At 55.0% G+C, this 25,592-nt stretch overlaps 3 protein-coding genes and 1 non-coding gene across 7 annotated transcripts; 2 read left to right on the forward strand and 2 right to left on the reverse strand.

Annotated features, from left to right (window-relative positions):
- Window positions 1–1,640: 1,640 nt before the first annotated feature.
- On the reverse strand, window positions 1,641–3,166 carry LOC118885914. The gene is made up of 3 exons (XM_036835107.1): window positions 3,038–3,166; window positions 2,865–2,909; window positions 1,641–1,895 (listed from the first exon to the last, which is right to left on the reverse strand). The coding sequence occupies exons 1-3, from the start codon at window positions 3,146–3,148 to the stop codon at window positions 1,641–1,643; spliced, it is 411 nt and encodes a 136-aa protein (XP_036691002.1). The 5' UTR covers window positions 3,149–3,166.
- Window positions 3,167–5,348: 2,182 nt separating this feature from the next.
- Window positions 5,349–7,966, forward strand: RPS16 (ribosomal protein S16). 2 transcript variants are annotated; one of them, XM_036832117.1, is made up of 5 exons: window positions 5,349–5,483; window positions 5,620–5,721; window positions 7,378–7,474; window positions 7,576–7,623; window positions 7,762–7,966. In XM_036832117.1, the coding sequence occupies exons 1-5, from the start codon at window positions 5,436–5,438 to the stop codon at window positions 7,905–7,907; spliced, it is 441 nt and encodes a 146-aa protein (XP_036688012.1). In that variant the 5' UTR covers window positions 5,349–5,435; the 3' UTR covers window positions 7,908–7,966. The 2 variants fall into 2 exon arrangements, with proteins under 2 accessions (XP_036688012.1, XP_036688011.1); XM_036832116.1 differs by having other exon boundaries at window positions 7,378–7,623; window positions 7,762–7,961.
- Window positions 7,967–9,115: 1,149 nt separating this feature from the next.
- PLEKHG2 (pleckstrin homology and RhoGEF domain containing G2) lies at window positions 9,116–25,310 on the reverse strand. Of its 3 annotated transcripts, none has more exons than XM_036834206.1 (19): window positions 24,940–25,310; window positions 20,728–20,851; window positions 19,657–19,928; window positions 19,478–19,578; window positions 18,509–18,575; window positions 18,345–18,391; window positions 17,949–18,099; window positions 17,489–17,626; window positions 17,095–17,295; window positions 16,602–16,694; window positions 16,423–16,509; window positions 16,020–16,053; window positions 15,827–15,928; window positions 15,681–15,728; window positions 15,565–15,603; window positions 15,382–15,398; window positions 15,020–15,196; window positions 13,984–14,908; window positions 9,116–13,901 (listed from the first exon to the last, which is right to left on the reverse strand). In XM_036834206.1, the coding sequence occupies exons 2-19, from the start codon at window positions 20,828–20,830 to the stop codon at window positions 12,127–12,129; spliced, it is 4,377 nt and encodes a 1,458-aa protein (XP_036690101.1). In that variant the 5' UTR covers window positions 20,831–20,851; window positions 24,940–25,310; the 3' UTR covers window positions 9,116–12,126. The 3 variants fall into 3 exon arrangements, with proteins under 3 accessions (XP_036690101.1, XP_036690102.1, XP_036690100.1); XM_036834207.1 differs by lacking the exon at window positions 24,940–25,310 and adding an exon at window positions 21,516–22,345 and having other exon boundaries at window positions 19,657–19,925; XM_036834205.1 differs by lacking the exon at window positions 24,940–25,310 and adding an exon at window positions 21,516–22,345.
- TRNAI-UAU lies at window positions 22,702–22,794 on the forward strand. Its single transcript is given in 2 exon segments — window positions 22,702–22,739; window positions 22,759–22,794. It is a non-coding gene; the product is annotated as a tRNA-Ile (tRNA).
- Window positions 25,311–25,592: the final 282 nt, after the last annotated feature.

Raw genomic sequence — 25,592 nt, forward strand, 5'->3', positions numbered from 1 at the left:
TTTAAAATAGGAGTCCACATAAAAATGCCTATTGACACTTCTGCAGGAAGACATTTACTCCAGGAAGGAGCAGGAACTGTCATTTTCTCCCTGTGGAAAGCTCTTCTTTGGTGTATCAGTGGTTCTCAACCCTCAACCTGGCAGCACATCAGAATAGTTGAGAAGATAAGAGAGAGAGATGTATAATAGCCCCAAATTGGAAACAACACAATGTCCATCATGAGGACAATGGATGAACAAGTTGCAGTACACACATGCAATGGAATAATAACAAGCTATTGATACACATAAGAATGTATCTGAAAAACATTAGCTGAGTGAAAGAAGCCAGACACTAGGATATATACATTATTATTCCATTCATATGAAATTCTAGAGCAGGCGAAACTAATCTATACAAACAGAAAGCAGATTAGTGGGTGTCTAGGACTAGAGATGGAGACTGATTGGGAAGAGGCATAAAGGAATGCTTTGGGGTGATGGACATGTGGTGGTAATATCCATTCGTCAGAACTCATTGAAATGTACACTTAAAATGTATGTAGGGGCTTCCCTGTTGGCAGAGTGGTTAAGAATCCACCTGCCAATGCAGGGGACACGGGTTTAAGCCCTGGTCCAGGAAGATCCCACATGCCGCGGAGCAACTAAGCCCACGTGCCACAACTACTGAAGCCTGCGCGCCTAGAGCCCGTGCTCCACAACAAGAGAAGCCACCGCAATGAGAAGCCCGCGCACCGCAATGAAGAGTAGCCCCTGCTCACCGCAACTAGAGAAAGCCCGCGCGCAGCAACAAAGACCCAACGCAGCCAAAAATAAATAAATGAATAAATTTATATTTTAAAAAATGTATGTAAATTATGCCTCAATAAAGTTGACTTTAAAAATATAGATGTTCAGCACTATAGTATATTAATGCATATATGTGGAACCTAGAAAAATGGTACAGATGAACCGGTTTGCAGGGCAGAAATAGAGACAGATGTAGAGAACAAACGTATGGACACCAAGGGGGGAAAGTGGCAGGGGGTGGTGGCGGGGGTGGGATGAACTGGGAGATTGGGATTGACATATATACACTAATACGTATAAAATAGATAACTAATAAGAACCTGCTGTATAAAAAAATAAATTAAATAAAATTCAAAAATTCAAAAAATACGTATATAGATGTTCAGGATTCACCAGAGACCAATTGTCAAATTCTCTGGGCTGGGACCTGGCCATCAGCATCACTTAAAAGTTTTCCAGGTGGTGACTATTTGCAGCCAGGAATGTGAGCCACAAGACTCTTCCTGTCTTCAAGGGATGGGGATGAGTTTGGAGGACAGGTGTGCAATTCTCGGTCCCTTCCTGGAAGAGGAGAGAGGAGAGAGTATCTGAAAGAGAGGGAGAACAACGGGGACAGGTGTGGGCAATTTATCCAACCCTCTGCCCCAGTAGGTCAGTGACTTCAGGCTTCAGATCTCACCTTATTTTTCACTTTCTCTCCTCTTCCCCTGGCTTCCAGGGCTCCAGGTGAGGTCCTCTGGCCTAGAAGGAGAAGGCTTGGGGTTTGGGAACTGGGGCTGGAGACCAAATCTCCTCTCCCTCTCTTCACGCAGCCTCTCCGGGAGTACCAGGGAGTCTGTATCCTCCCAGGTTCATGCTGAGGGCAGATGCTGAGCATGAGCCCCCTGTAATAACTCCAAGAGTTTGGCCAGAAAAAGATGGACTGGCCTCTGAGGGTATCCTTCACAGGGTGAACAAGGGCCCCAGCCAGTCACCCACAGCCAGGACCCCAGGGCATCCAATAGGCGCTGTAGCCGGAACACAGCAGTCTCCATGGATGGGCCCTCCTCAAACCCAATCACAGACAGCTCCAGCCAGAAGCAGCCTAGAGCCTCAGCAGGACACACCTGTGGGGACAGAATGATCTGGTGTCTCTGGGCAAGGGCTGATCCCAAGTCCTCACCCCCACAATTTCTGACTTGTGGCCTGGGACAAGCCCCTTCACCTCTCTGAGCCTCAGTTTCCTCATCTGTAAAGTGGAGCTCTGAATAATCCCTACATTCTACCTTCACTGGAAGTGCACCTGTGTAAGTTAGAAAAAGACACTCCTTCCTTAAAGTACTTCTAAGTGCTGATTTTGTTAGAACAAGATACTTTACTGCCGTCTGCTAGAAATTGACAAATATATCCAGGATGAGAAAACTGTCCTTGTACATGTGGGATTCTTGTGCAGTGTACACCCTCACATCCATACATGATGGCCTTGTTTACCTCATAGGGTCAGCGTGAAGAGTAATTAAGCTAATATACTGACCAGTACCTGGCACAGGGTAAGCACTATATAAGAATAGCTGTAATCATCACCATCATCCTTTGTTGTGATTATGTGCCAGTCACTGTAGTAGGTGTTGGAGACAGCAGTGAATAAAATATATTTGTTGGACGTCCCTGGTGGTGCAGTGGTTAAGAATCCGCCTGCCAATGCAGGGGACACGGGTTTGAGCCCTGGTCCGGAAAGATCCCACATGCCATGGAGCAACTAAGCCCATGCGCCACAACTACTGAACCCAAGTGCCACAGCCACTAAAGCCTACAGGCCTAGAGCCCGTGCTATGCATCAAGAGAAGCCACCGCAATGAGAAGCCCATGCAGAGTAGCCCGAAGAGTAGCCCCGGCTCCCTGCAACTAGAGAAAGCCCGTGCGCAGCAATGAAGACACAACGCAGCCATATATATTTGTCAAGGCTGGGGTGTGTCAGGAGCTGGACAGACAGAATACCAGCCCGCCTGTCTCCTGGCCTTAACATGTGTGTGTTCTGAGCCTAGTGGATTCTCCCTAAACTTCCAACTTCAGTAAGGAGCTAATGAGATACTCACCGAAAGATCATCTGCGGTGTAAAGAGTGCCATCATTTTTGCTTCCCTACAATGGCGGGGTAGGGAGTAAAATCAGATCTTGGTGGGGGAGAGACTGACCCTTCCTCAAACATGCCCCCCTCCCACTCCCTAACTAGCCTGCCCCTGTCTGCTGGCTCTTCCCTCCCTCCTCACCAGCAACTTCATGATGGCAATGAGGAAGTAGAAAGTCTCCCTTGGGCAGAAGGGTGGTCCTAGGCCTCCCAAGGGCAGCACCAGCAGGAGGATGGTCCAGAGAGGCCACATGGGCACCCTGCCCACCCCCAGACTTTCTCTGGTTCCGGCCTGGGGTCCTAGAAACAAGAGCTACAGAAAGTGGGAGCAAGTTGGAAAACTGGAATAGGTGAGGAGAATTGCCTCCTTTCCCTCCCTTCCACAGATACCCACGAAATGTACTCCAAGAGGCTGGGGGAGATGGTGACCCTAGAGTAGGGAGGACCTAGGCCAGGGGACTCCCAGACCCCCTTCTTTCCCCCCCCACCCAAGATACCAGACTTAGCAAGGCTATGAGGATCACTGTGGAGAGACTGGAGAGTTTGGAAGCTTCCCCTGCACCCTAAACAGGCCCATAAGTCAGTACAAAGTGTGTGAAAGTGTGTGCATTCTGTGGCCTGTCTTCTCATTGGAAAACACCAGTGTTAGGCTTTATCTGTGTCTGCAGGTGCATATTTGGGAGTCTCTGCTCTGCTTTCTACTTCTATTTCTGTTGAAAGTGTCTTGGAATCTTCGTGCCTGCCTGTACCTGCCGGTCTCCTTTCTCTGAGGGTTGGCCTCTCTGCCTCTGGATCTCTGTCACTTGTGTCTCCTGGCTCTATCTCTGACTGACCTGGTGTCTCTCTTCTTTTTCCTCTCCTCTGTTGGTCCCGTCTTTGCCTTCTCCTCCATGTGTGCCTGTCTCTCTCTTGTGCTGTGTATCTGTCCGTGGGTCCCTCCAAGTCAGCCTCTGGGTCCTCCCTTCCTCTCTCCCCGGGCCCTGGCTCCTCTCCCTCTCTCACCCTTTAGGAGCTGGACTCTGAGCTGCAGGACCCTCCCTCCGGCTCCCGACCCGCCCACCAATCTCCACCCTGCCTTGGGCCCTCCAGGAAGAGGTGAGCAACCACACCCCTTTGCACCTTGGACTCCAGACCCAGTGCTGCCAGAGAAACTGAGGCAACGGTGGGCTCCCTGAAGCCCTGAGAGGAAGCTCTGGGCTAGGAAGGGAGCATCCTGAGTGGTGGGGAGCCAGGGAGCTACCCAATCCTGAGGTTCCTCAGATGGGCTGGGGGGACTGGGGATAGAGCAGTGGCCCCCAACCTTTTTGGCACCAGGGACTGTTTTCGTGGAAGACAATTTTTCCAAGGACCGGGGGTGGGGGTGAGGATGGTTTCAGGATGATTCAAGTGCATTACATTTATTGTGCATTTTATTTCTATTATTATTACATCAGCTCCACCTCATACCACCAGGTGTTAGATCCTGAGGGTTGGGGACCCCTGGGATAGAGAATTCTATGTGGGAGGGGCCTAGAGAGAAGGGTGATTTGGGGGGGGTCTGGAGAAAGAGGGTTCTCAGATAGAGACTCTGAAGAGTAGAATTTTGGAGGGAGGGTCTCCAAGGAGTGGGGGATTCTAGTGGGGAGGCAAATTTCAGGGGAGACAATTGCTCGGGAGAGGAGGCTCTGAAGGGAAACAAATTCTTGGGAAAGGTAGATTTTGAGGGAGGAGGCTCTGAAAGTGATGAAGATTTTGTGAAAACGGGTTCTAGGGGGACAGTTGCGGGAAAAGCGGATTGGGGGAGAAGGAGCTTCTGAAGAAGGGGGATTCTAGAGGTCGTGGGTCTGAGGAGAGAAAGATTCTGGGGAGAATTACGGCGGGGGGAGAGGGCCCTGAGTGGAGGGAGACTCAGGGAAAGAAGTCTAGGGTGAGGATTCTGAGGAGGGGAATTTGGGAGAAGACCTCTTTGAGAAGAATTCTGGCAGGAGGAGGCTCTAAAAGGAAGGAAGTTCTGGTGAAAGCCAGATTCTGGGATACGGGGCTCTAAGAGGAAAAGGATTCTGGGGGGACTCTCTAAGGAGGTGGGTTCTAGGACGTAGGGGGAGTCTGAATCCTGCCAGGTTTCTCGGGAGGGAACCCTAGAGAGGAAGAAGATTGCCGATGATGAAACAGTAACACAAATCTCCTTCGAAAAGGGTGATAATCGGTTGCGTATGGGAGCGGAGGGAGGTTATTAAAGAGCCTAAATGCAAATGAGAACTGGCGGTGACCAATGAAGACCAAGGATGTGAATTACGGCTGGTCCTCACCCTTCTCTGTCGGCCCCCAACACTCTTCAAGCCCCGCCCCTTCCGCTCCCGGGTCCCGCCCCCTCCGCTCTTTGGACCCACCTTCCCGCCGCCAATCCAAAGCCCCGCCCACGAGCCGTAAAGCTCCCTCCTGTCGCGAAGCTGAGCACAACGCGCCTGCGCAGACCCTGAAAAGCAGCCAGGGTGGCCCCGCGTTTTCCTTTTCCGGTTGCAGCGCCGCGCGGTGAGGAGCTCCTGTGAACGCCCGCAGCCATGCCGTCCAAGGGTCCTCTGCAGTCGGTGCAGGTCTTCGGACGCAAGGTGAGCCGGGCTCCCGATGGTAGGGGCGAGGGGAGGCCTGGGTCGGGGAGAGGCTTGTGGGCAGGGGTCTGGGGTCGACTTGGGAGCCGGGGCCCGGAGCTCACGTGGCTCCGTTGTTTTCCTTCGCTTTCCACAGAAGACGGCCACGGCCGTGGCGCACTGCAAACGAGGTAACGGCCTCATCAAGGTGAACGGGCGACCCCTGGAGATGATCGAACCTCGCACACTGCAGTACAAGGTGCCGGAATTGAGGATGGTTGTTTGGGTTGAGTGGGGGGTTCTGGAGATGGAGATGTTGGAATAAGTGGGTTACTGGAGTTCCTCGATCTTGGAAGCTGAAGGGTCTGGTGTCAACAATGGGACGTTTAGAAGCTGAGTAGGGAACAAAAAAATGGGGTATTTGTCGATGAATGGAGTCGGGTGTTGGGGGTTCAGGCGATGTTATAAAAGCTTGAATTGAGAGTGAAAACGTGGATGTTGAAGATTAAGCAGGTGCTTAACTGGGTTATTTGGAAGCTCACTCAGTTGGGGACCGGATTCCATGGGGATTTCCCAAGTTTATGTGGTTTGATTTCTTGCAGTAATTTAATGGGGGACATAAGGTTGTTTATATCTTAATGTTCTGATTTTTAGGGTAGTATACACTCTCCGACAACAGGAATCAATGTTTTGTTTTTCAAAACATTGTGATTAAAGTAGGGTTTGAATATTGTACACACTCAATGAGCTTTATAAGAACAAGAATTTGAGTTTGTTGTGCTGGGCTGTGAAAGGAGTTTCTCCCCTCCCTGTCTGAGCCTCAGTTTCTTTCTTTCTTTTTTTTTTTTTTTTCCCTGAATAAAGTTTTATTGGAAGGTCTCAGTTTCTTTGGCTCAGAATGGAAAGAGATCCGAGTTTGATTTCTGCCTTTTCTAGCTGTGTGATTTGAGGCAGTAACTCACCTTTTCTGTGAAATAGGAATAATTCCTACCTTGGAGGGCTGTTGTGAGGGTAAATTGGATTGTCCTTGTGAGGTGGTTGGTGTGTGTGAGAATGCATTTGTTAAGTCTGTTGCTTTTAAAGGTGAAGAATAACATCTCTGTTGCAGGGTTAGTTAAAACTTGATAAGGTGGTGTCTGAGATTCCTTTGTATAGCAGATAATTGAGTATTGTGGCTTATTCTTACTGTCAGTTTACTCGAAGGCTTTGTGTGTGCAGCCTGTGTTGAGTGCTGGAGACAAATCAGTGACCCTGATGGCTTCAGGGCCTGCCCTCACAGAGCTCCCAATCCAGTGGGGGAGACACATTGGACCCCAATACCAGACACTCCTCCAAAGTAGTCAGGGCCGGCGTAGAGGAGCCCAGAGAAGGTTTCTGGCTCAAACCTGGGTGGAAGGGTCAGAGCAGGGTTGGGGGAGACTTGTGAGCTGAGGCCTGAAGTAGGTAAAACAAAGTAGGGTTATAGCATAGTTGTAATTTTTCTGGAAATATGTGAGGCTCAAAGGGAGGGCACAGAGCTCAGGTGGGGAAAGCACGTGACATAGCTCAGGAGTGGCTTTTCACTGTTTGGGGAAGCCTTGGTGGCTGCAGAGGTTTTCCTTAGTGTTGGGCTAAAGTGCCAGCATTCTAAGAATCAATCTTAAAGATAGGTAATCTGATGTCCAGAGGGAAACACAGAGGAGGGAGACCAGCTCAAGTTTCAGGTTGCCTTCAGCAATCTCTTCTGTCTTGGAAACCTCCCTGCTTTGCTGGCTGTGCAGAGTGCCTTGAGTAACAGCCCAACCCTCTTGCACTAATACTTTGAGGCCAGTGCTGGCGGAAGCTACTTGGAGAGAGCTGTGGAGGAATGTTCAGTGAGGTGGCTTGGCTGCCCAGGTTGTGATCTAAAATCCTGTCATGCTTCTTGTTGCTCTAGCTACTGGAACCTGTTCTGCTTCTGGGCAAGGAGCGATTTGCTGGTGTGGACATCCGTGTCCGAGTGAAGGGTGGTGGTCACGTAGCTCAGATTTACGGTGAGTCCCAGGAACTGGGCACATGGGTGGAAGGTGGGTCCTACCTTTGGGTGTTCCTGAAGCTGATGTACCTTTTTTGTGTGTGTGTTTCTTTCTCACAGCAATCCGCCAGTCCATCTCTAAAGCCTTGGTGGCCTATTACCAGAAATGTGAGTGAGGGTGGGTCCTTCCCATCAGGTGGGTGGGGGCAGGTCCAGGTCTAGCTCTGGCACTCTTGCATTTAGTCACAAAGAGCAGGAGGACACTTCCTGGCGTATCTAAATCTTCACCCATACTTTAATCCCCAGACGTGGATGAGGCTTCCAAGAAGGAGATCAAAGACATCCTCATCCAGTATGACCGGACCCTGCTGGTAGCTGATCCCCGTCGCTGCGAATCCAAAAAGTTTGGAGGTCCTGGTGCCCGTGCTCGCTACCAGAAATCCTACCGATAAGCCCATCATAAAGATCAGGGTTCACCTTTATAATAAAAATGTTATGGGATTTAAGGTTTCAAGGACTATGGTGTGGTCTTCTGTGGCGGTGTTTGTCTAAAAGGAATGCAAGAAATGCCCCAGAAGCCTTTCTAGAGGCTACCACTCAGGGTAGGAGATGGGTTGGGTTGGAGAGGCTGGTGGGAGCAGACCTGGTCTCAGTTCCTGTGCACCTCCAGAGGAGTCCAGTGTGTTGGCACAGCTGAGGTGGGCGTGGTCCTAGGTCATTGGTTGTGTGGGGTATCCTTGTGAGTTTTTTTTTTTTTTTCAATCTTTTTGCTGTTGTTTTATTTTTTTATTTATTCTTAAATATTTATTTATGTGGCTGTGCCGGGTCTTAGTTGCGGCATGTGGGATCTAGTTCCCTGACCAGGGATCAAACCCAGGCCCCTCGCATTAGGAATGTGGAGTCTTAGCCACTGCGCCACCAGGGAAGTCTCTTTGCTGTTGTTTTAATGACATGTCAGAGAAGAGCAGGGGAAATGTGTAAGATCAATCATCTTTACTACAAAGTGAGGAGAAACTGCCTGGATGGAGTCTTTAAGTCAGCAACTAAGAGCCATCCGTGCCTGTGTTGGGAAAGGAATTTTTCTTAATGCCAACCTGTAGTGTAGATAGGATTGAGATTGGGGCAGGGGGCTGTAAGCACCCCGTTGTGGATGGGTGATTTCCCCCTGACTGGCCACATCCTTCAGGATGTCAACAGTAACTCCTGAGAAAGTCTGCCACACCCCTGTGGCCTCCTTGAAGCAGGTCCCCGTTATGCTCAGTATGGTGACTGTCCTTACGGGCCTGGGAACATACAGGTCCGAGGACTTGTTCATCTGTTGTGTCTGCCATGGGATGATAATAGCTGACATAGGCGGGCTCTCAGTTGCTACCACTGGGCTGCAGAGATGATAGAGCATTTCCATCATGGAAGAAAGTTCTGTGGGATGGCCCTGGTATATGTATAGGGAAGTGTTTGTGAATTAAGTTGCCTTCAGTTTCTTTTCCCATTTTTAAAGGAAGCTAGTGAACATCACTGGGGTGGGAAGGGCATCTGTGCTTCCATACCAGCCTTTGCAGCCAACCTGGGTACTTAAGTGACCTGCCCCCAAGTGGGCTTCCTCACTACACCCCCTGCTGAGAGTACTGGCAAGAACATCATTACACACTTACTCAAAGAGTAGTTTCACAAATTTTCTTTATAAAAGGACCTTGGGATTTACTCACTAGTTGCCCTTTTTGTATGTCTGCCCTACCAAAACCGTAGCCATGTGTGGCCGCCAAGCTGGGCTGCACCCATGAGAACACTGTCACTGACAGGAAAGTTCTGTGGGACAGCACTGGTGTACAGAGAAAACATACAAATAAAGTGCTTCTTACAGATGGAGAGTGGGGTTGATTGAGCTCCAGCTGGTTGCCAGGCTAAGTGTTTACAACATCCCTGTGAGGTTGGTGACAGGCAGGTGTCTTCGTGTTAGCTGGTGAGAAAGTTAGCCTAGTGGCTAAACAACTACCTCACCAAGTTTTGCATTGGAGCTGGAGTTAACTCGGGTTAACTGGGTTTGGCTGGCATTAACCTAAACATCCCAAGGAGGGCAGCAGTGTCCCAAAGAAGGCAGTGGACAGCTGCCCTTTCCCTTTTCAAGCCTGTCTTAACTGCAGCTCTAAAGACAGTTTACAAAAGGCAGGCTGTAGTAGACCAGCAAGAAAGGTATTCCTGAGGAGGCGTTGGAGCTGGGGTCATGAAGCAGAGGTAGGAGTTGGGCAGGCAGGAGGAATGGAATTCAGGGACAGGGAGTAGGAGGGGCCGAGGCAGGCCTAGTGCCCAGGGTTTTCCCACGGGGTCCAGAGACCCCCTTACTGAGACTCCTAGCCCCTCGCAGAGGCACAGCTGGGACGCATCTGGAGCGGCCAAGGGGGCTTGCCTCTCCGTCCTCACTCCAAGCCTTGGAGTAGACAGCCTTCTTCCTCCCTGCTGCCTCCTCAAATACCGGGAATTCCGGCACCGCTGGGAGCCCAGGCCAGGCTGGGAACTTTCTTTCAGCTGGGAATGTGCAGCCGGGGGCGGAAGAGGGGAGGGCCAGCCTCAGTCCTGACCTTTGTTGGGAGGCTGCAGTGGAGCAGGTCCAGGCCAAGAAGCCCGACTTGGCCTAGGCCCTGGTGTGTGGCATGGTAACCACGCAGTAACTGAATAGAAGCCAGCAGCTAACACTTATTGAGCCAGGACTTACTCAGTTTCCCCAGCTAATGACCAGTTACCTAGGGCCTTTGGAGCACCAGGCTGCAAGCCCCTTGTGGGCAAGGAATTGTTCGCTGTTGTGCCCCCAGTGACAAGAATAGCGCCTGACACACTCAAGTAAAAGTGCCGACGGGCTTGGCAGCGTGGATGAGTCCCAGCTCTGCTCCTTCCCACTTGTTTGACTGGGCAAGTCCCTTATCCTCTCTGTGCCTCAGTTTCCTCATCTCTAAAGTGGGGCGTAAAAATCATCCTCACTTGCCTTTTAGGGATGTTGTGAGGACTCAAAGTGAATGAGTTCAAATAAAGTGATTAATGCCTGTGGTATGCAGTTAGTACTCAATAATAGCATTTTTTGTTGTTGTTGTTAATTGATTGTTAAAACCAGATTCTTAGGCTCCTGCCTTGGAGGTTCTCATTCCATGGGTTGGGACTAGATCCTGGGGCATCTGATTTGAACAGTGCCTCGGTGAGTCAGGCTTAAACACATTTGGGAAGTAAGGATACGCTCACTGAAACTTTACGATGATCCTGCGAGGCAGATACTGCTGGAAACCCAGGCTCGGAGGGAAGTTAACACACCAAGTACTAGAAAAGCTGGGACTTCAACTCAGCCATGATGCTGTGGTGTCTCAGAGAATTCCAGGGAAGACTAAATAGATGATGCTCTAAAGCACAAGAACTTAAGTGTTCAATAAAAGCAGCGAATGTTACCAAAGAAACTGCTTAAACTGTGCTTCCCACTGGGCACACCACTGCTGGGAGGGGGACAGAACGATCTTAATATAAAAGCCTTTGTCCCTAAGACCTGAATTACTTTGGGGTGTGGGGGCATATTGAGGCACTGCAGAGGTCCCCAACTAGAGAGATGGGGTAGAGAGATCTGATACAAGAATTCGATGGGTGGGTACAAGACCTGGAATACTTAGGAGGGTGGAGAGTGGTTGCTAAGAGAAATAAGGCAGATGTGGGACACTTCTGCCAGAACCCCAAGCCTGACCCATTTTGGCGTTAGCAGGGCACTGTCTCTGAAATTCTGTAGTACCAAGACCCAGAAGAATCCAGTTAAGGAGGGATGGATGGAAAGAGATTAAAATGGTTGGATGGATGGTGGCAGAGATGGTTAAATGGACGGTTGGCTTGATGGATTAGGAGATGGTTGAGTGATCAGATGTATGAATGAATGGACATAGGTGGGAATACGGAGGGACAAATGGATGAATGGAGAGAGTTGGTTGGAGAAGATGGACGTGTGGAATAGATGAGTGGATTGACGGAGGAACGGGTGCTAGATGGGGGGTGGGGTAGGATGATGGATGAATAGGGTAGAGAAAGTTGAATAAAGCAAGAGATATGGGTGGGAATGATGGATTGGAAGACAGACGGACAGAGGGAGATGACGGAGAGAGAGCTGGGTGGATAGAATTGGCTAAGTAGATGAGAGGAATAGATGATGGTGGGACACATCAACTGGATAAACTGCTAAGGGAATGAATTTTGAGGGATCTGCTTGGGAAAAAGCTTCTTAACTTGGCCTTCCTGGATAGGCATCAAGCAGTTCATAAACCCTCTAAAACTCATACACCAAACTGTAATGGGTCCAGTCTTCAGTAATTCTCAAAGGAGTTTGAGATACCCCAAATTTCAGAACGACTAATTCGTGCTGTATCAGACCTTCCCATTCATTGTTGTCTTTCTGTCATCCCCCATGGCCCCCAGAATGGGAAAAGATACATAATTTCATAATATAATTAACAAAATATTAATGACATCCCCTTCCCATCCCTGTTGGGTTAATCCAGGTTAAGTAATAAGGACCATTCGCGAAGACTCCAGGTGTTGGAAAGCTGTGGCAATTTTAGACCTGTGTTCAGCGTCTGGAACTTCTGGGTGAATTCTGAGGGTCTGTGGCATCTGGTTGAAGTCTCTGCTTTTCAAGAAGCCTGACATCCTGGCTCACATGTGGAAAGGGGCATCGGGAGCCCCCTGGGCTCTGCGAAGGCCCACCGATTCCTGGGGGGTTGCCAAGAGAGCAGGGTGGTTCAACCTGACCTGGGCCTTGGCCGGCTGTAGCCGCCCGCCACCCCCGACATGGATGTTGACCGTGGTGGCATAGCTGAGCCTCCTGGCTGGGGGCGCTGGGGGTTGAGGCTGGGGTGGCGGTGAAGGTGCCCGTGACGTGGGGGCAGAGGAGGACCAAGGGCCCCGGGCGGCTGGGGGAGCCTCTCCTCCAGGCCCTTGCCGCCGCGCCAGGCTCTGGCTGATGTATGAGGCTGCCAGGTATCTTGAGAGGGCAGCTGCGTTGGAGCCCAGGAGCTGCCGGGTTGCGAGTGGGGGACTGTGGGGTGGGCTCAAGTCTGAAGACTCTGACTTGGCAACATGAGAGACTGCGTGGCCTCCTTGTTTAGACAAAACCACCGTGGTCTGGACTCGGGTGGGTAACAGGCCCTGAATGTCCCGAGGGCCTCCTCGCTCAGGCAGAGGTGGGGCAGCTGGAACATGGTCGTTGGTGAGGCTCTTCTGCTCCAACAAAGGTGTCAGTTTGTGAACCTGGAGGTCTGTGAGGCTTTGCTCCTCAAGCAGAGGCGCGGCAGCTGGAACATGGTCGTTGGTGAGGCTCTTCTGCTCCAACAAAGGTGTCAGTTTGTGAACCTGGAGGTCTGTGAGGCTTTGCTCCTCAAGCAGAGGCGCGGCAGCTGGAACAGGGTCGTTGGTGAGGCTCTTCTGCTCCAACAAAGGTGTCAGTTTGTGAACCTGGAGGTCTGTGAGGCTTTGCTCCTCAAGCAGAGGCGCAGCAGCTGGACCCTGGATGTCTGGGAGGCCTCCCTGCTGGGGCAAAGGTGGGAGGGCTTGGACCTGGGTGTCCGTGAGGCCTTGTGGCTGCGGGAAAGGTGTGGCAGCTGGAACCTGAAAGTGTGGGAGGTCCTGGGGCAAGGACGGCAGAGTGTTGGCTGGGGTCTGATGGTCTAGGTGGCCTCCATGTGCAGGCAAAGGTGAGGTACCCGGAACCTGAATGTCGGGGAGGTCATGTTGCAAGGGCAGTGGGGTGTCAGCTGGGATCTGAGGGTCTAGGCTGCTTCTGTGTATAAGCAAAGGATCGACGGCTTGGCCACAGGCAGTGGCTGGGAACTGAACGTCCCTAGAATCTCCTTGCTTAGTTAACGGGGTGTTGGTTGGGCTCTGGCTGTCCAGGTGGCCTTCTCGCTTGGACGTAGGAGTGGCGGCTAAAACCATGGTATCAGAGCAACTTCCCTGCTTAGGCAAAGCTGGGGTGATTGGAATTTGGATGTCCACGTGGCATCCTTGCTCAGGAAAAGAGGTGGTAGATGGAACTGGTATATCCACATGGCCTCTATGCTCGGGCAAAGGAGTGGCAGCTGGAACTTGGACTTCCGGGTGGCCTTCTTGATCCGGCAAAGTTGTAATAGCTGGCAGCTGGCTGTTGGGGGGGCCTTCCTGCTTGGGCAAAGGTGTGGTGTTTGGAATCCGGATATTCCAGAGGCCTCCTTGCCCAGGCAGAGGGGTAGCAGCTGGAACCTGGATGCCCAGATGGTCTTGCTCAGGCAAACTTGAAACATTTAGACCCTGGCCGTCCAGGCAGCCTCCCTGCTTAGTCACAGCTGTGGCAGCTTGAACCCGGGCAGCAGGGCTTAGTGGGACAGATTCCTGGGCACAGGTCAGCGGGAAGGCCAGCTCACATACGAGCACGTGTCCAAAGGCAGGCAGGGGCCCTGTATGCAAAGAAAGGTGGATCGAGTTAGGACGGATGCCCCCACATGGGCTGTGTCTGCCAACCACATACCTGGACCTCACCTGGCTCAGCCTGCTCACGGGGCAGGCAGGGCAACAGCTGCGGCTGGGCCAGAGCCCGTGGCCGGCGGCGGGGGGCGTTGGCTGATGCCCGGGTCTCAGCCCGTTGCATCTGCTGGATCCGCTCGCTGTAAAGCCGGGCCAACTCTCGCACTCGGGACGCTGACCTCTCCGAAGTTGGGGCTCCTGCCTTCCCGCTTCCGCTGCCTCCACTTAGATCTGAATCTTCCAGGATCACCAGTGGCTCTGGGAAACCTGGCCGGGCCAGCTGCCCCTGCTCCAGTGCCCGCCAGGCGCTCCGGATTTCTGAGCAAGAGCGGAACTCCAGCTCATCCGGAAATCCCTGATCTTGGGTGACATCCCGGGGCTGGAAATCTGGGTATGATACTCCTTCGTCCTCCTCTTGCCCTGCCCTGCTTTCTGAGGAGGGCTCTCCCAGTTTTCCAGAACTGCTTCCAGAGAAGAGTTCTCTCCTGGTGGCTAGAGCCTCATCCGGCTCCTGCAGAGGTCCCTGGAGCCAGGAGTCACAGGGGAGGGTGGGAGCGTTGGAAAGACTAGGAATGTCGGGGACACTGGGTATGGCTGGAAGGCAGGACATTTCAAACACACTGGAAATGTCAGAGAGACTGGGAAGGCGGGGCACTTGGGGAATTTCAGAAAGGCTGGGAATTTCAGGGAGGTTGGGTACATCAGGATTTTTGGAAAGGCTGGGAATGTCAGGCATTTCAGCCGCACTGGAACTTTCGAGCCCCTCTAGGACATGGAGTGGGGAAGGGCCCCGTTCATCCATATCCAGCTCTTCTTCCTCCTCCTCTTCTGAAGAGTCCCGGCTGGGCAGGGCTTGGAATGTGAGGGTGTCACTGTCGCCTGGCACCTGGGAGTCTCCGGGGAACTTGGGAATGTCATGGGGGGGTGGCTGTAGTGGGCACTGAGGAAGAAGCCAAAGGTATCAGGGTGGGTTGGCCCCCCTGACCCCCAGGCTGTGCCTGCCCAGGCCCAGAGTCCCAAGGACACCACCGTGAGGGGATGCCCGGCTCACCCCTGGATCCCGGAGGCCTCTTTGGTTCAGCAGCTCCAGGATTTCTTCAGTGATTGAGGTCCCAGAGGGGTCCAGCGTGGGGGGCCCAGTGTCCTCCAGGTCCTCAGGGGGTTCAGAAGCTGGAACTGGTGGCAGAGGCTCTAAGGGCGGGTAGAGCTCCCCCTCACTGCCAGTGTGCTGTGAGGAAGGAAAGGAAGGAGGGCAGGAATCCAGGGCCCCGTCCCCCTCCTCCCTCAGACAGAGGAATCCAGTCCCCAGCCCCCTTCTTCTTCAGACCCAGGACTTTGGAACTCAAGCTCCCTCCTCCCTCAGACCCACGAGTCCAGGACCCGAAACAAACCCTGTCCCAGGATATTTCTCACCTTGAGTCTAGGCTTAGCTGGGGATGAGGAGATGAGAAAGAGAAAAGAGTGAGATGTAAGAACGAGTGTTATTCCTTGTCATTGATGAGCTGCCCCTATCACCCCTCCCTCACGAACTCCGGGCGTCCCCGGGAACAGACAGACAGACAGGGACGGACCAGGCTGGGCTGCGTGGTCACTCACCGTTCTGTGGAAACATGACGTAAGGGTCCTTCAGGGGCTCTGGAGGGAGGACACAGTGATGTCAGGAGCCAGGTCCCACCTGATGCCTAGTTCGCTTTTAGGTGAAGGGTACTCACCAGACTGTCTGCGGCCACGGCGGGTAGTGGCGGGTCCTGGAGATGGAGCTGTGGGAGAGGCGGATCAGAACCTTGTTAGGAGCCCAGCTCCAGGCTTCTGGGGGAGGAGTGGAGGGAGGGGGAACTCAGGGTTCCATCTCTTTTACCTGTGTTCCTTCGTCCAGGGGTGAAACTTCTAGCATCTCGAGGTCGTGGAGACCCAAGTGGAGGTGTCAGGGGCTCTGGGATAGACTTACTTTTAGGAGCACCTGCAGGGAGAGATTTGGGGCTAATACTTTACTTTTTCTTAGAAGTGATTCCTCTACTGCCACATCCTCCCAACCCAGGGCCCCAACTCACAGTGCAGGCTGTTTTCAAGGAGAACTTGTTTTGCCTGAAAGAGACAAGGATGAGGGATGAGGGGGCTGGTCCCTGAGCACCCCAGTCATGGTCCTATTAAAGGGTGCTGCTACATGTCAGGTGCCTTACATGACTGGTAACGACTAATCCTCACCGCAGCCCTATGAGGTTGGTGCTATCATTCCTCCAGGTGAGGAAATTGAAGCCAGAGAGGTTAAATTACTTGCCTAAAGTCACAAAGCAGGGATGTGATGGAGCTGGGATTGAAACCGAGGCAACGTAACACTGCAATTTAACTATCATGTCCTAAGACGGCCCCCCCTGCACTCAGGGTTTTTCGGTATTACTGGGGGAGGGGAGTCTCCAGCACCCTGAGGACCCCCCGCGGTGGCAGGAGCTGTACCTTGGCAGGGATGGAGGCGGGGTGGTTCTCAAAGAAAAGGCGCTGGAGACAGTGAATCCACAGCCTCTTCTCTTCTTGGTTCTTGGCCTGGGGGCGGGGTGGGGGTGGAATGGGGAGCCAGGGGTGAGGTCTAGGGACTGGGGGGGATCCCTGCCCGCCCAGCCCCACCCTCTGCTCACCTGGAGCAGGTGCCTGTGCTTGGGAATGGTCAGATCCGACACCTTGAACCCTAGAGGGTCTCGAGGGCTCTCGCTCACACTCAGGTTGCAGCACTGGATGAGGGGCAGAGAGGGGAGGCAAGTTCAGAGGCCTCAGACTCATCCATGTGCCCCTCGTGTGTATCTGGGTCCCTACCCCATATAAAGATGTCCCCTTTCCCCCCGTCGACCCTCCCCACCAGGCTGGGCTCAGCTCTCCCTCACCAGCCCTCCCCCCCTCATCTGCATCAAGAAGATCCTCGCCCTCCAGGCCCGCACCACCCGTGCATCCCACTGGCCTCACCCCTCCTTATTAAACCCTGCCCCCCCTCCTCGGACTCAAGAAAACGTGGCCCTTTTAAGCTGGGTTGTCCCTCCTTGCGGATCCTGCCCCCAGCCTTTAGGTCTACAGGTATGCGTGTACAGAACATACCTGGCAGGTAACATTCTGGCCCTGCCCCATCCCTGAACTCACGAAGATGTGGCCCTTGTATGTGTATTCTGGTCCCCGGCGCTTGGCCACGAGCAGCATCCGTGAGAACAGAAAGAGCAGCCGTTCACCCCCTCGAAGTCGGGGGCCGCCCCCTCCACCACCTCGGAATGCACCCTCCAGCACCAGCTCGCCAAAAGCACTGAGCTCCGGACCGGTCCAGCCACCCAGCCGCCGCTGCACCTCCTGCCGGGACCACGCCGGGTGCAGCGGGCACAGGAACACACCGGTGGGCGGTGCACGCACACCAACACAGGGGGGTTAGCAACCAGACTGTGCTGTCCCAGCCCGCCCTCCAAGGCACTGACCGACCCCCCGCAAAGGCCCTCACGCCCACTCCCCCCCATGCCGCCGGTCGCAGCCCTCTCCCAGGGGTCACCTGGAGGCGCGCAGCGTGCTCCTGCTTGCGTTTCATGTCATTGATGTACCAGGCGACCGCTGTCATGGACACGATAGCCTCCTCCACCATCTCGCGGCCCGCGGCGTCTGGGCCCTCCACCCAGTGCTTGCCTAGCTCCTGGACGGCAGCCACCAGGCACCCAGGGAGTGGAAGAGGAACAGAGGAAGAGAGAACGACAAGGATAAGAGAGAGAGAGAAATAAAGGCAGGGGCAGAGACGGAGAGAGACAAACAGGCAAAGACACGAAGTGAAATCAGCTGGCGCCAGCCCCCACTGCCAGCAAGACCCTGCCCCAAGCACCGGCCCAGTTTCCAGGGACCGGATGCCTCCCCAGGCCTTGCCCAACTCATCCAGGGTCCACTCTCCAGATGCTCCACCAGGTGGCCAATGGAAAGGACCTTGCCCCTCCCCAAGCAGCCCCCCAGGGGCCACAGCTGACCTGCAGCAGCAGATGGTACTTGAGGATGCGCTGAACAGGCTTCAGCAGGAAGCTCTGCAGGGGCAGTGAGTGGTGGAGCTGGGTCTGGCGCTCCTGCAGCCACAGGGCTGCTGGCGGAGACACTGACAGCTCCCGGAGCAGGGCCAGGGAGCTGGGGGCACAGCACAGGTCAGGGGGACTTGCAGCTATGGTGGGCAAGGCTGGGAGGGGTCAGGGAGTGGCCAGGGTTTTGGAACCCTCAGGGGCCCGCCAGGGTCGGGGTGGGTTAGGGAGAGGGTGGACGCCGTCACGGTATGGCAGGGCTTGGAGCTGGATGGGTCGGGGTGGAGGGAGCTTGGCTGGCACATCAGCTCGTGGGCACAGCCTGGGGCCCAGCAGGGGCTCCTCGGCCCTCACCTCGGGTAGTTCATGCAGTACAACGTGTAGATGTCAAAATCCTCGCTCTGTGGGCAGCAAGGGAGTCAGGGAGACCTCAGTTCCCGACTCCCCATGACCCACCCCACGCCTAGCCCAGGCCTGCTCCCCCCTTACCCAGGCCCCAGCCCAGGCCCTCGCCTCACCCTCTGCACGAAGCACTCGGCGATGCCCCCGGCACTGCTGCTGCCCTCCAAGTCCTCCAGGAGCTCGCTGTGGAGGGGAGAGGAAGGGTGAGGGGCGGCCCTGCCCCCCCCAGCCCCCCATGGGAGGACTCCAGGAGACTGGGGCCTTGGTGGCTGCCAGGATCTCTCAAGGGATGTCATGTCCATACGAAGGGTCCTCTGATCGTGACATGGGAGACTGCAACCTGCTCAGACTTTGTCCTTGATCAGCATTACATTCCTCGGCCTGAGATCTTGTCACAGCTGGCATGAGCCTGGGGGGTCTCATGGCACAACCCAGGGAGAGGGGTGTCAGGACGCTCAGAGCTGTGATGATCTTAAGATCCCACTGTGACCCCGAGATCTTGTCGTGACTCACAAACCTCCTGCAGTAACTTTAAGTGTAATTAGGGAATTCCCTGGTGGTCCAGTGGTTAGGACTCCACGCTTTCGCTGCTGGGTCCGGGTTCAATCCCTGGTTGGGGAACTAAGATCCCGCAAGCCAAGCAGTGTGGCCAAAAAAAAAAAAAAAAAAAAAAAGACACTCGGTGTCATGCTCCTTGGAGCGAGTGACCAACCATTCCGGTTTGTCTGGGACTGAGGGGTTTCCCAGGATGAGCTGGTCACACAAATGCTCACACTGTCATGATCCTCAGGCCCCACACAAGCCGTGGATTCATCGCAATCCCAGACCTGACATAGCGATAGCCCCATCTCGCTGCCTGGACCCATCCCGATATTTGGACCTCATCTGGGCCCTCAGGCTCCCCTCCACCTCACTCCTCCACCACTCTGGATCCTCACTCCCCATCATGATCCCTGCCCAATGTCATGACACCCCATGTTCCAGCCTGGACAGGGCACTGTGGGGTGCCAAGGTTGGGGTTGGAACACAGCCTGCCTCCCCGACCCCCCGAGCCAGCGCTGCTGCCCATCCCACCCGTCCCTGACCTGCTGAACTCGTAGATGTCCTCAATGTTGGCAAACAGCGTGCCCACCTGCTCCGCGCTCAGCCCCAGGACCCCGCCGTCCAGCAGAGGGCCCAGGTAGTCCTGCGGGGATGACTGGGGTTACAGGGGTGGAGGGGCTGGCCTGGGTCCCCACTGCACTTGGGTGCCCACCCGTCTCACCTCCACGATGCTGCGGAGGTCCCGGACATAGGCCCGCTCCGTCTCCACGATCTCACGGGCCACACGCTCCAGCCTCGAGGGTTTCGCCGAAGCCGGGGTCCCCACGGGCGACAGATGCAGGCGGATGGGGGGCCCTGGAAGGGGCTCTGGCCTGGAGGCCAAGCAGGCTGGTGTGGGCCCCGGAGCCGGGTCCCCCTCTGAGCCCACTGTGCTCAGGGATGTGGAGCTCCCAGAACCTCGGGGGGAGGCCATGGCGGGGGTTGCAGGGGCTGCTGGGGGTGTGGAAGAGGCGATCAGGGGGTCTCCCCAACTGAGTAAGTGCGCTTAGCCCCCACGCTCACCCACCCCTGCTCGACAGCTCTCCCATGGGCTCCCTTCTCCCCTCACTGTGCCCTGTCCTCTCCCATCAGGGTCCTCTCTGGACTGCTGGCCTCCATTCCTTGAATCCACCTCCATGTGTCATCCTGGGAGAACTTTATTAATTGGCCTGACTCTGTCACTCCCATAAGTATAACCCCATTCCTGCCCTCAGGGTAAAGTCCAAATTCCTCAGATCCACAGGGCCCTGTGCAAGGTGGCCATTAGAGACCTTTCCAGTCTGCTCTCTTCCCGAGACACACCACTTCTCACCCCCTGGACTCCAGTCACACTCAGCTTCTTTCAGTTACTCAAATAAGGAGCCTCTTCTCACCTCTGTGCCCCTGCACATACTGTTCCCTCTGTGAACACTCTTCCTTGCCTCTCTCAACTCATTCCTCCTCATCTTTCAATTCTCAGTTTAGATGTCCCCTCCTCCAGGAAGCCTCCCTGGACCTCCCAGATTAAGTTCCCACAGCCCCCCGGGCTTTCCTCATCCCAGCCCTGACCACTCTATGCTGGGCTTCCCCTCTGGACTATCACGGTATGGGGATGGGTCCATCTCCCGGACCAGACCTGGAGCTCTGTGCATGCAGGGCTGGGGCTGTCTTGGTCAGCCTGTGTTGCCAGCACTGGGTCAGCCCCAGAGCGTTGCAGTGTCTTTCATGAACGAATGAATGCCCCGCAGGCTCCACCCCTCCCTCACAGGCTCACCTGTCCGAGTCTCACACACAGCCGCACAGTCACACACTTCACCTCTGCGGCCGAGGCTAGGGCTGGGTTTGGACAGGCCCAGTCCACGGGCTCCTTCGGGCATGGCTGAGTGGCTCAGCGGCTTCTGCAGAAAGACCCCCTTCCTGGATATCAGGACCCCATAGGCCTCCCTGCCCCCCCACGCTCAGAGGCTGGGGGCTGAGAATTAACAGTGCGGTCTAAATCCTGGGAGGGGGCCCTGGGAGTAACTACCGGGGAAGACAGAGGCAAAGTGATAGAAAGAGGGGAGCAAGAGGAGAGAACACTGAGAAAAAGATGTTAAGGGTGAGACAAAAGAGTAAAGCGAGCGAAAGAGTTGTCCAAGCTGAGTCTGGTGTGTCTGGGGCCGGAGGCTCAGGGATCCTGGGAACGTTTGGGCTCTGGCTGGAGCCGAGGGCGAGGGGCAGGGCTGGGAAAAAGCCGTGGGCGGGAGGCCGCGGGGTCCCAGGGGAGGGCGGAGGAGGCTGGGGGACCGGATGCCAGGGTCCTGCAGACGGCTCCCTCCCCCGCGGAGGGCTGCGAGTTGGGGCGCTGGCCCTGAGTTCTCGACCCCCTCCAGCCAGTCCCTCCGTGATCCGCTCACTGTTCCCACCGCCGCAGCTCCCCTGCAGCGCCTCCCCACACCCCTCTAGCCCCCAACTCCCGCCAGCTCCTCCGCTCGCCCCCCGCCGGCACGCCCCCTCATTGTTCAGCGGCAGCGGCGCCGCCCCCTCCCCCAACCCGTCGGGGCCCCTCGCCTCCCCCCTCACCTCCCGGGGAGTCTCCAGCCCCGAACCGAGGCAGCCCAGTTCCTATTCGACCCTAGCACGGTCCCCGGGGAGGCGCAGAGCCGGGACTCCTGCGTCTCTGCAAGTCAGGGGTTTGAACTTCGGGCTCTCAGGATCCGGGAACCAGAATCCGGGGTCTCTCGGAGAATGGGGTGCAGTGGTCCAAATTTCTTTGGTCCTCTAAATGGAAGATGCTGGGGGCCTCGACTCTTGAGTCTCAGATGGGGGTGCTGGGAACCCAAATTCCTGAGTCTTCTAGATGGGGCCGTGGGGTGGGGGGCCCGGATTCCTGAGTTCCCCTAACTCTAAGAGCAGGGATAAACCACCTCCAGGAGGGAGCGCAGGGAGCCCCAAATTCCAGGGTCCTCTTGAAGTAGCGGGCGCTTCAGCCCCAAACAGGCTGGATGGGGCGCTAGGAGTCCGTATCCCAAGTTCCTCAAACCCCGGGAGTCTTGGTCTCAGCTTTCTGGGAAACTCTGGAGGGAATCTCCGGTCTGGGATCCTAAATTCTTGGAAACCGGGTGCAGGAAGCTCGGCCTCCAGGGTCGCGCGGCGCTGATGTCCCGGACTCCTAGCTCCTCCAGGAGGGGGCGCTGGGCACCTGGATATCTGGGGTCCTCTAGCCTGGACGCTGGGGCCTGGGCTTCGGGGTCCCTCAGGACGCGGTGCAGTTTCGGGAGGCTGGAGTCTGCGACTGTGGACCCCTCAGGTTCCGGGATGGGTGGCGCCGGCTCTAGCGGCGGCGGCACCACATACATCTGTGGCTGGAGAGCCCTGTTCCAGCAGTGGGGCGGGGGGCGGTCGCCTGGGGCTTCCCCTCCCCCCAGCCGCCCAGGCTCATATCCTGTTCCCGCCCGCGGGGGGGAGGGGCCGCCTTCCGGCCGGCCAGCCAGCGAAGGGTTAAGACCCCTCCTCTCTGGTTTCTGAATATTCATGAGAAGGCGAGTCCCAGGCAGGCTACACCCCCACATTCCAAAAGCCTCGCGGACTTTTCCCTTTTACAGCAAGAGCCTTCCAGGCGTGAGAATCCGGAACTGGTAACGCACTTTCTCCGATTGGCCAATCCAAAAATTCCTATTTGTATATGCAAAGACGAGGCGGAGCAATCCATGGAGGTCACGTGGCCCGGAATGACTGAAAGATCCCGCGGCGCAAGGGTGCGGCCGAAGCTCCAGTGGCGCAATCGGTTAGCGCGCGGTACTTATATAACAGTGCGAGCGGAGCGATGCCGAGGTTGTGAGTTCGATCCTCACCTGGAGCACTTTTAGTTTTCTCTTACCGGTTTTTATAAATTTATGCATCTTATTAATCAACCCGAACATCTACATCAGTTAAAAGAATAAACGTTTCGGTCTCCTGAATTTTTAAGCTGGGAGGAATCCTGGGACTCTGGTGACGATCTGTTAGGGAGTGTTTTCTATTGTGGGGAGGTGCCGTTTTCCTCTTGGTCACCAGGGGGTGGTATTGCCTCTTAGATGCCTGGGAATTTGAGTCTGCAAATCAGTTTAAGACTTTTGTAGGAGATGTGTCAGGCTGTGGGTCCTCAGCAAACTGCCTATGTGATACTGTCTCCTTCTCCATCTTTTTCTGTCTTGGATTTCCACCCCCCCCCAAGTTTTATTGAAATGTAATCGCCGTATAACATTGTATTAGTCCAAGGTGTACAAAATAATAATTTTAGATATGTATAAATTGTGAAATAATTACCACAATGTTTAACATCATTACTTCACACAGTTACTATTTTTTTTGTGTGTGTGTCTTGGAGTTTTCTCTCTTTCTCTCCCCATTTCTGAATCGATTTATTTTTTTCAACAAATTCTGAAGCTTGTGACCACTATGTGACTGGTTCCTGTTTAGGGTTTAGGTGTGAGTGATACAGCAGTGAACAAGACAAAGTCCCTGCCCCTGAGGATCTGACATTCTAGTGGGGGAGGATTGCTATAAACATAAGATCTAAGTACATTTTATATGTTAGGTGGTGATAAACATCTTGGAAAAAGTACAGCAAGGTAGGGAGGATGGGGGTTGCAATAATAGTAGTCAGGGACCATCTCACTGAGGAAACATTTGAGCAGTGACCTGAAGAAGGGGAGTAAGCTGTTGGGATACCTGGGGGAGTATTCCAGGCAGAGGGAACAGGCAGTGCAAAGGCCCTGTGGCTGAAGTATGGCAAATGCACTGGTGGAAGCCAGAGTGACTAGAGCAAGAGTGATCAAAGATGAGAGCCAGGCTGTGTAGGCTGGTGAGGACTTAGGACTTTGGCGTTTATGTGATCTGACTCAGGTGTCATGACAGCTTCCCTCTGGTTGCCTAGTGGGGGAGTGGGGAAGAGACCTAGGGTAGGGGCCTGAGCCAGGAGACCAGGAAGGGGCTGCTATGATGGTTCAGGTGGGAGATGATGCCCAATAGAACCAGGGTGGGGGCCAGAGGAGGAGGCAGGAGGGTGGATTGAAATATCTCTTTAGAAGGTGAATCAGACAGGACTGACGTTGAATTGGGGTGTAGGTTTGAGGAAAGAGTCAAGAGGAATGACTCTCAGGTGTTTGGCACTGGTAGCTTGTGCTAGGTGCCATTTTCGCAAGTGAGGGTTTGTTTGTTTGTTTCCAAGGAGCAGAGAATCTGTTTTTCGCAAAGGGAAGGACCAGAGATGTGTTACTTCTTGTTCTTTCAGTGCCTGTGAATGTCTGCGTGGCTTGCTCTTCCTCTCCAACGTCTTTGGGTTTCTGGGTTTCTCTCTCTCTCTTTCCCAAACCTCCTCTCCAAGTATGGGGACCTGAGCCCTTTCCCAAAACGGGGCACGGGGGTGGGGGTGCTTCGTGGAAGAGGAGATCAAAGGTCAGGGCCTGCCAGTGGGCGAGGGGAGAGGGCCAAGGAGGGCTGAGAGGTCAAGGAGGCATGAGGAGGGGAGGGGAAGAGGAGAACACTCGCAGCAGGGAATGGGGTGAGGAAAATGGGGTGAGGAGGGAGGTGGAACCGAGGGGATGAAGAGTGTGGGCAGGGAAGGAATGGGTGTAGAGAGAAGGAAAGGGGGCGAGAAGGGGCAGGAGGAGGGGAATTGGAAGGAAAGAGGAGGGGATAGAGGACGGGGAATGGGGGAGAGGAAGGTAAGGTTATTAAAAAGGGGAAGGGGAGAGGAGTGCTGGGGGAGGAGAAGAGCTGGGGAGGGTGGGGGAAGAGGGGTGGGGGAAGAGGGGAGGGGAAGGTCGGCGCAGGAGGGTCTGGGCAGGAGGTACTGAGAGGGAGAAGGGGTGAGGTAGGGAGAGGAGAGGGAAGTGAGGGGCGGGGGGAAGAGGGGTAGGAGGCCGCGGCGGAAGGGGGCGGGGCGCAGGCACTGACGCGGGGCGGCTTCCGGGCGCTGGGCGCCGGGCTCCTTCGCCCCAGTGTGGTTCTCGCCGCCTCTTACCTTGTATGGTCCGAGGACGCTGCTCTCCCGGGGGCCCCGCCCCGTCCCGACGCGGCCGCGACCCCCACCCCGCCTGGGGCGCGAGACCACGAGTTTCCAAGGCTCAGAAATGTCGAGATCTCGCAATCCCGAACTTCTCGAATCCCGACAGGCCAAGATTCTGGAATTCCGAAGTTCTAGGAGCCCGGAAAGCCAGAGGCTACAGTTCTGCGATTCCTAAACGTTCTGGGACACCCAGGGTCTAGAAGTCGCCAAGAGACCAAGTCTGAGATTCCACAGTGTTGACATTCTATAATCCTGAAGGCTTTCAAGCTGCCTCCGCCGAGATGCCGAAAGCCTGAGTCCCCCACACTCTCCCGTCCTGGAAGGCCGGGCGGTGGGACCCAGGACGCCCCGGCTTCAGGACGACCCCTCCCCACCCGCCGCACCGGCTCCTTCGCTTGCCCTGGGCTCGTGCCCCGGCACATTCCGTCCTCCCCACTCCGCCCCGCCCTCCCCCCTCGGCCCCATGGGGACGGAAAACATCCGTCCCCGCCCGCGCCCGGCCGAGAGCTGGGTCAAGGAGCCCGGCGGGACGGGAGCGCCTCCCACGCCCGGGAACTGGCTCTCCTAGTTCCTACCCGGTGATCTCACCTGGCCCGCCCTCTCAGGTG

Source organism: Balaenoptera musculus, chromosome 19 (assembly GCF_009873245.2).
Source record: "Balaenoptera musculus isolate JJ_BM4_2016_0621 chromosome 19, mBalMus1.pri.v3, whole genome shotgun sequence".
Lineage (NCBI taxonomy): Eukaryota > Metazoa > Chordata > Mammalia > Artiodactyla > Balaenopteridae > Balaenoptera > Balaenoptera musculus.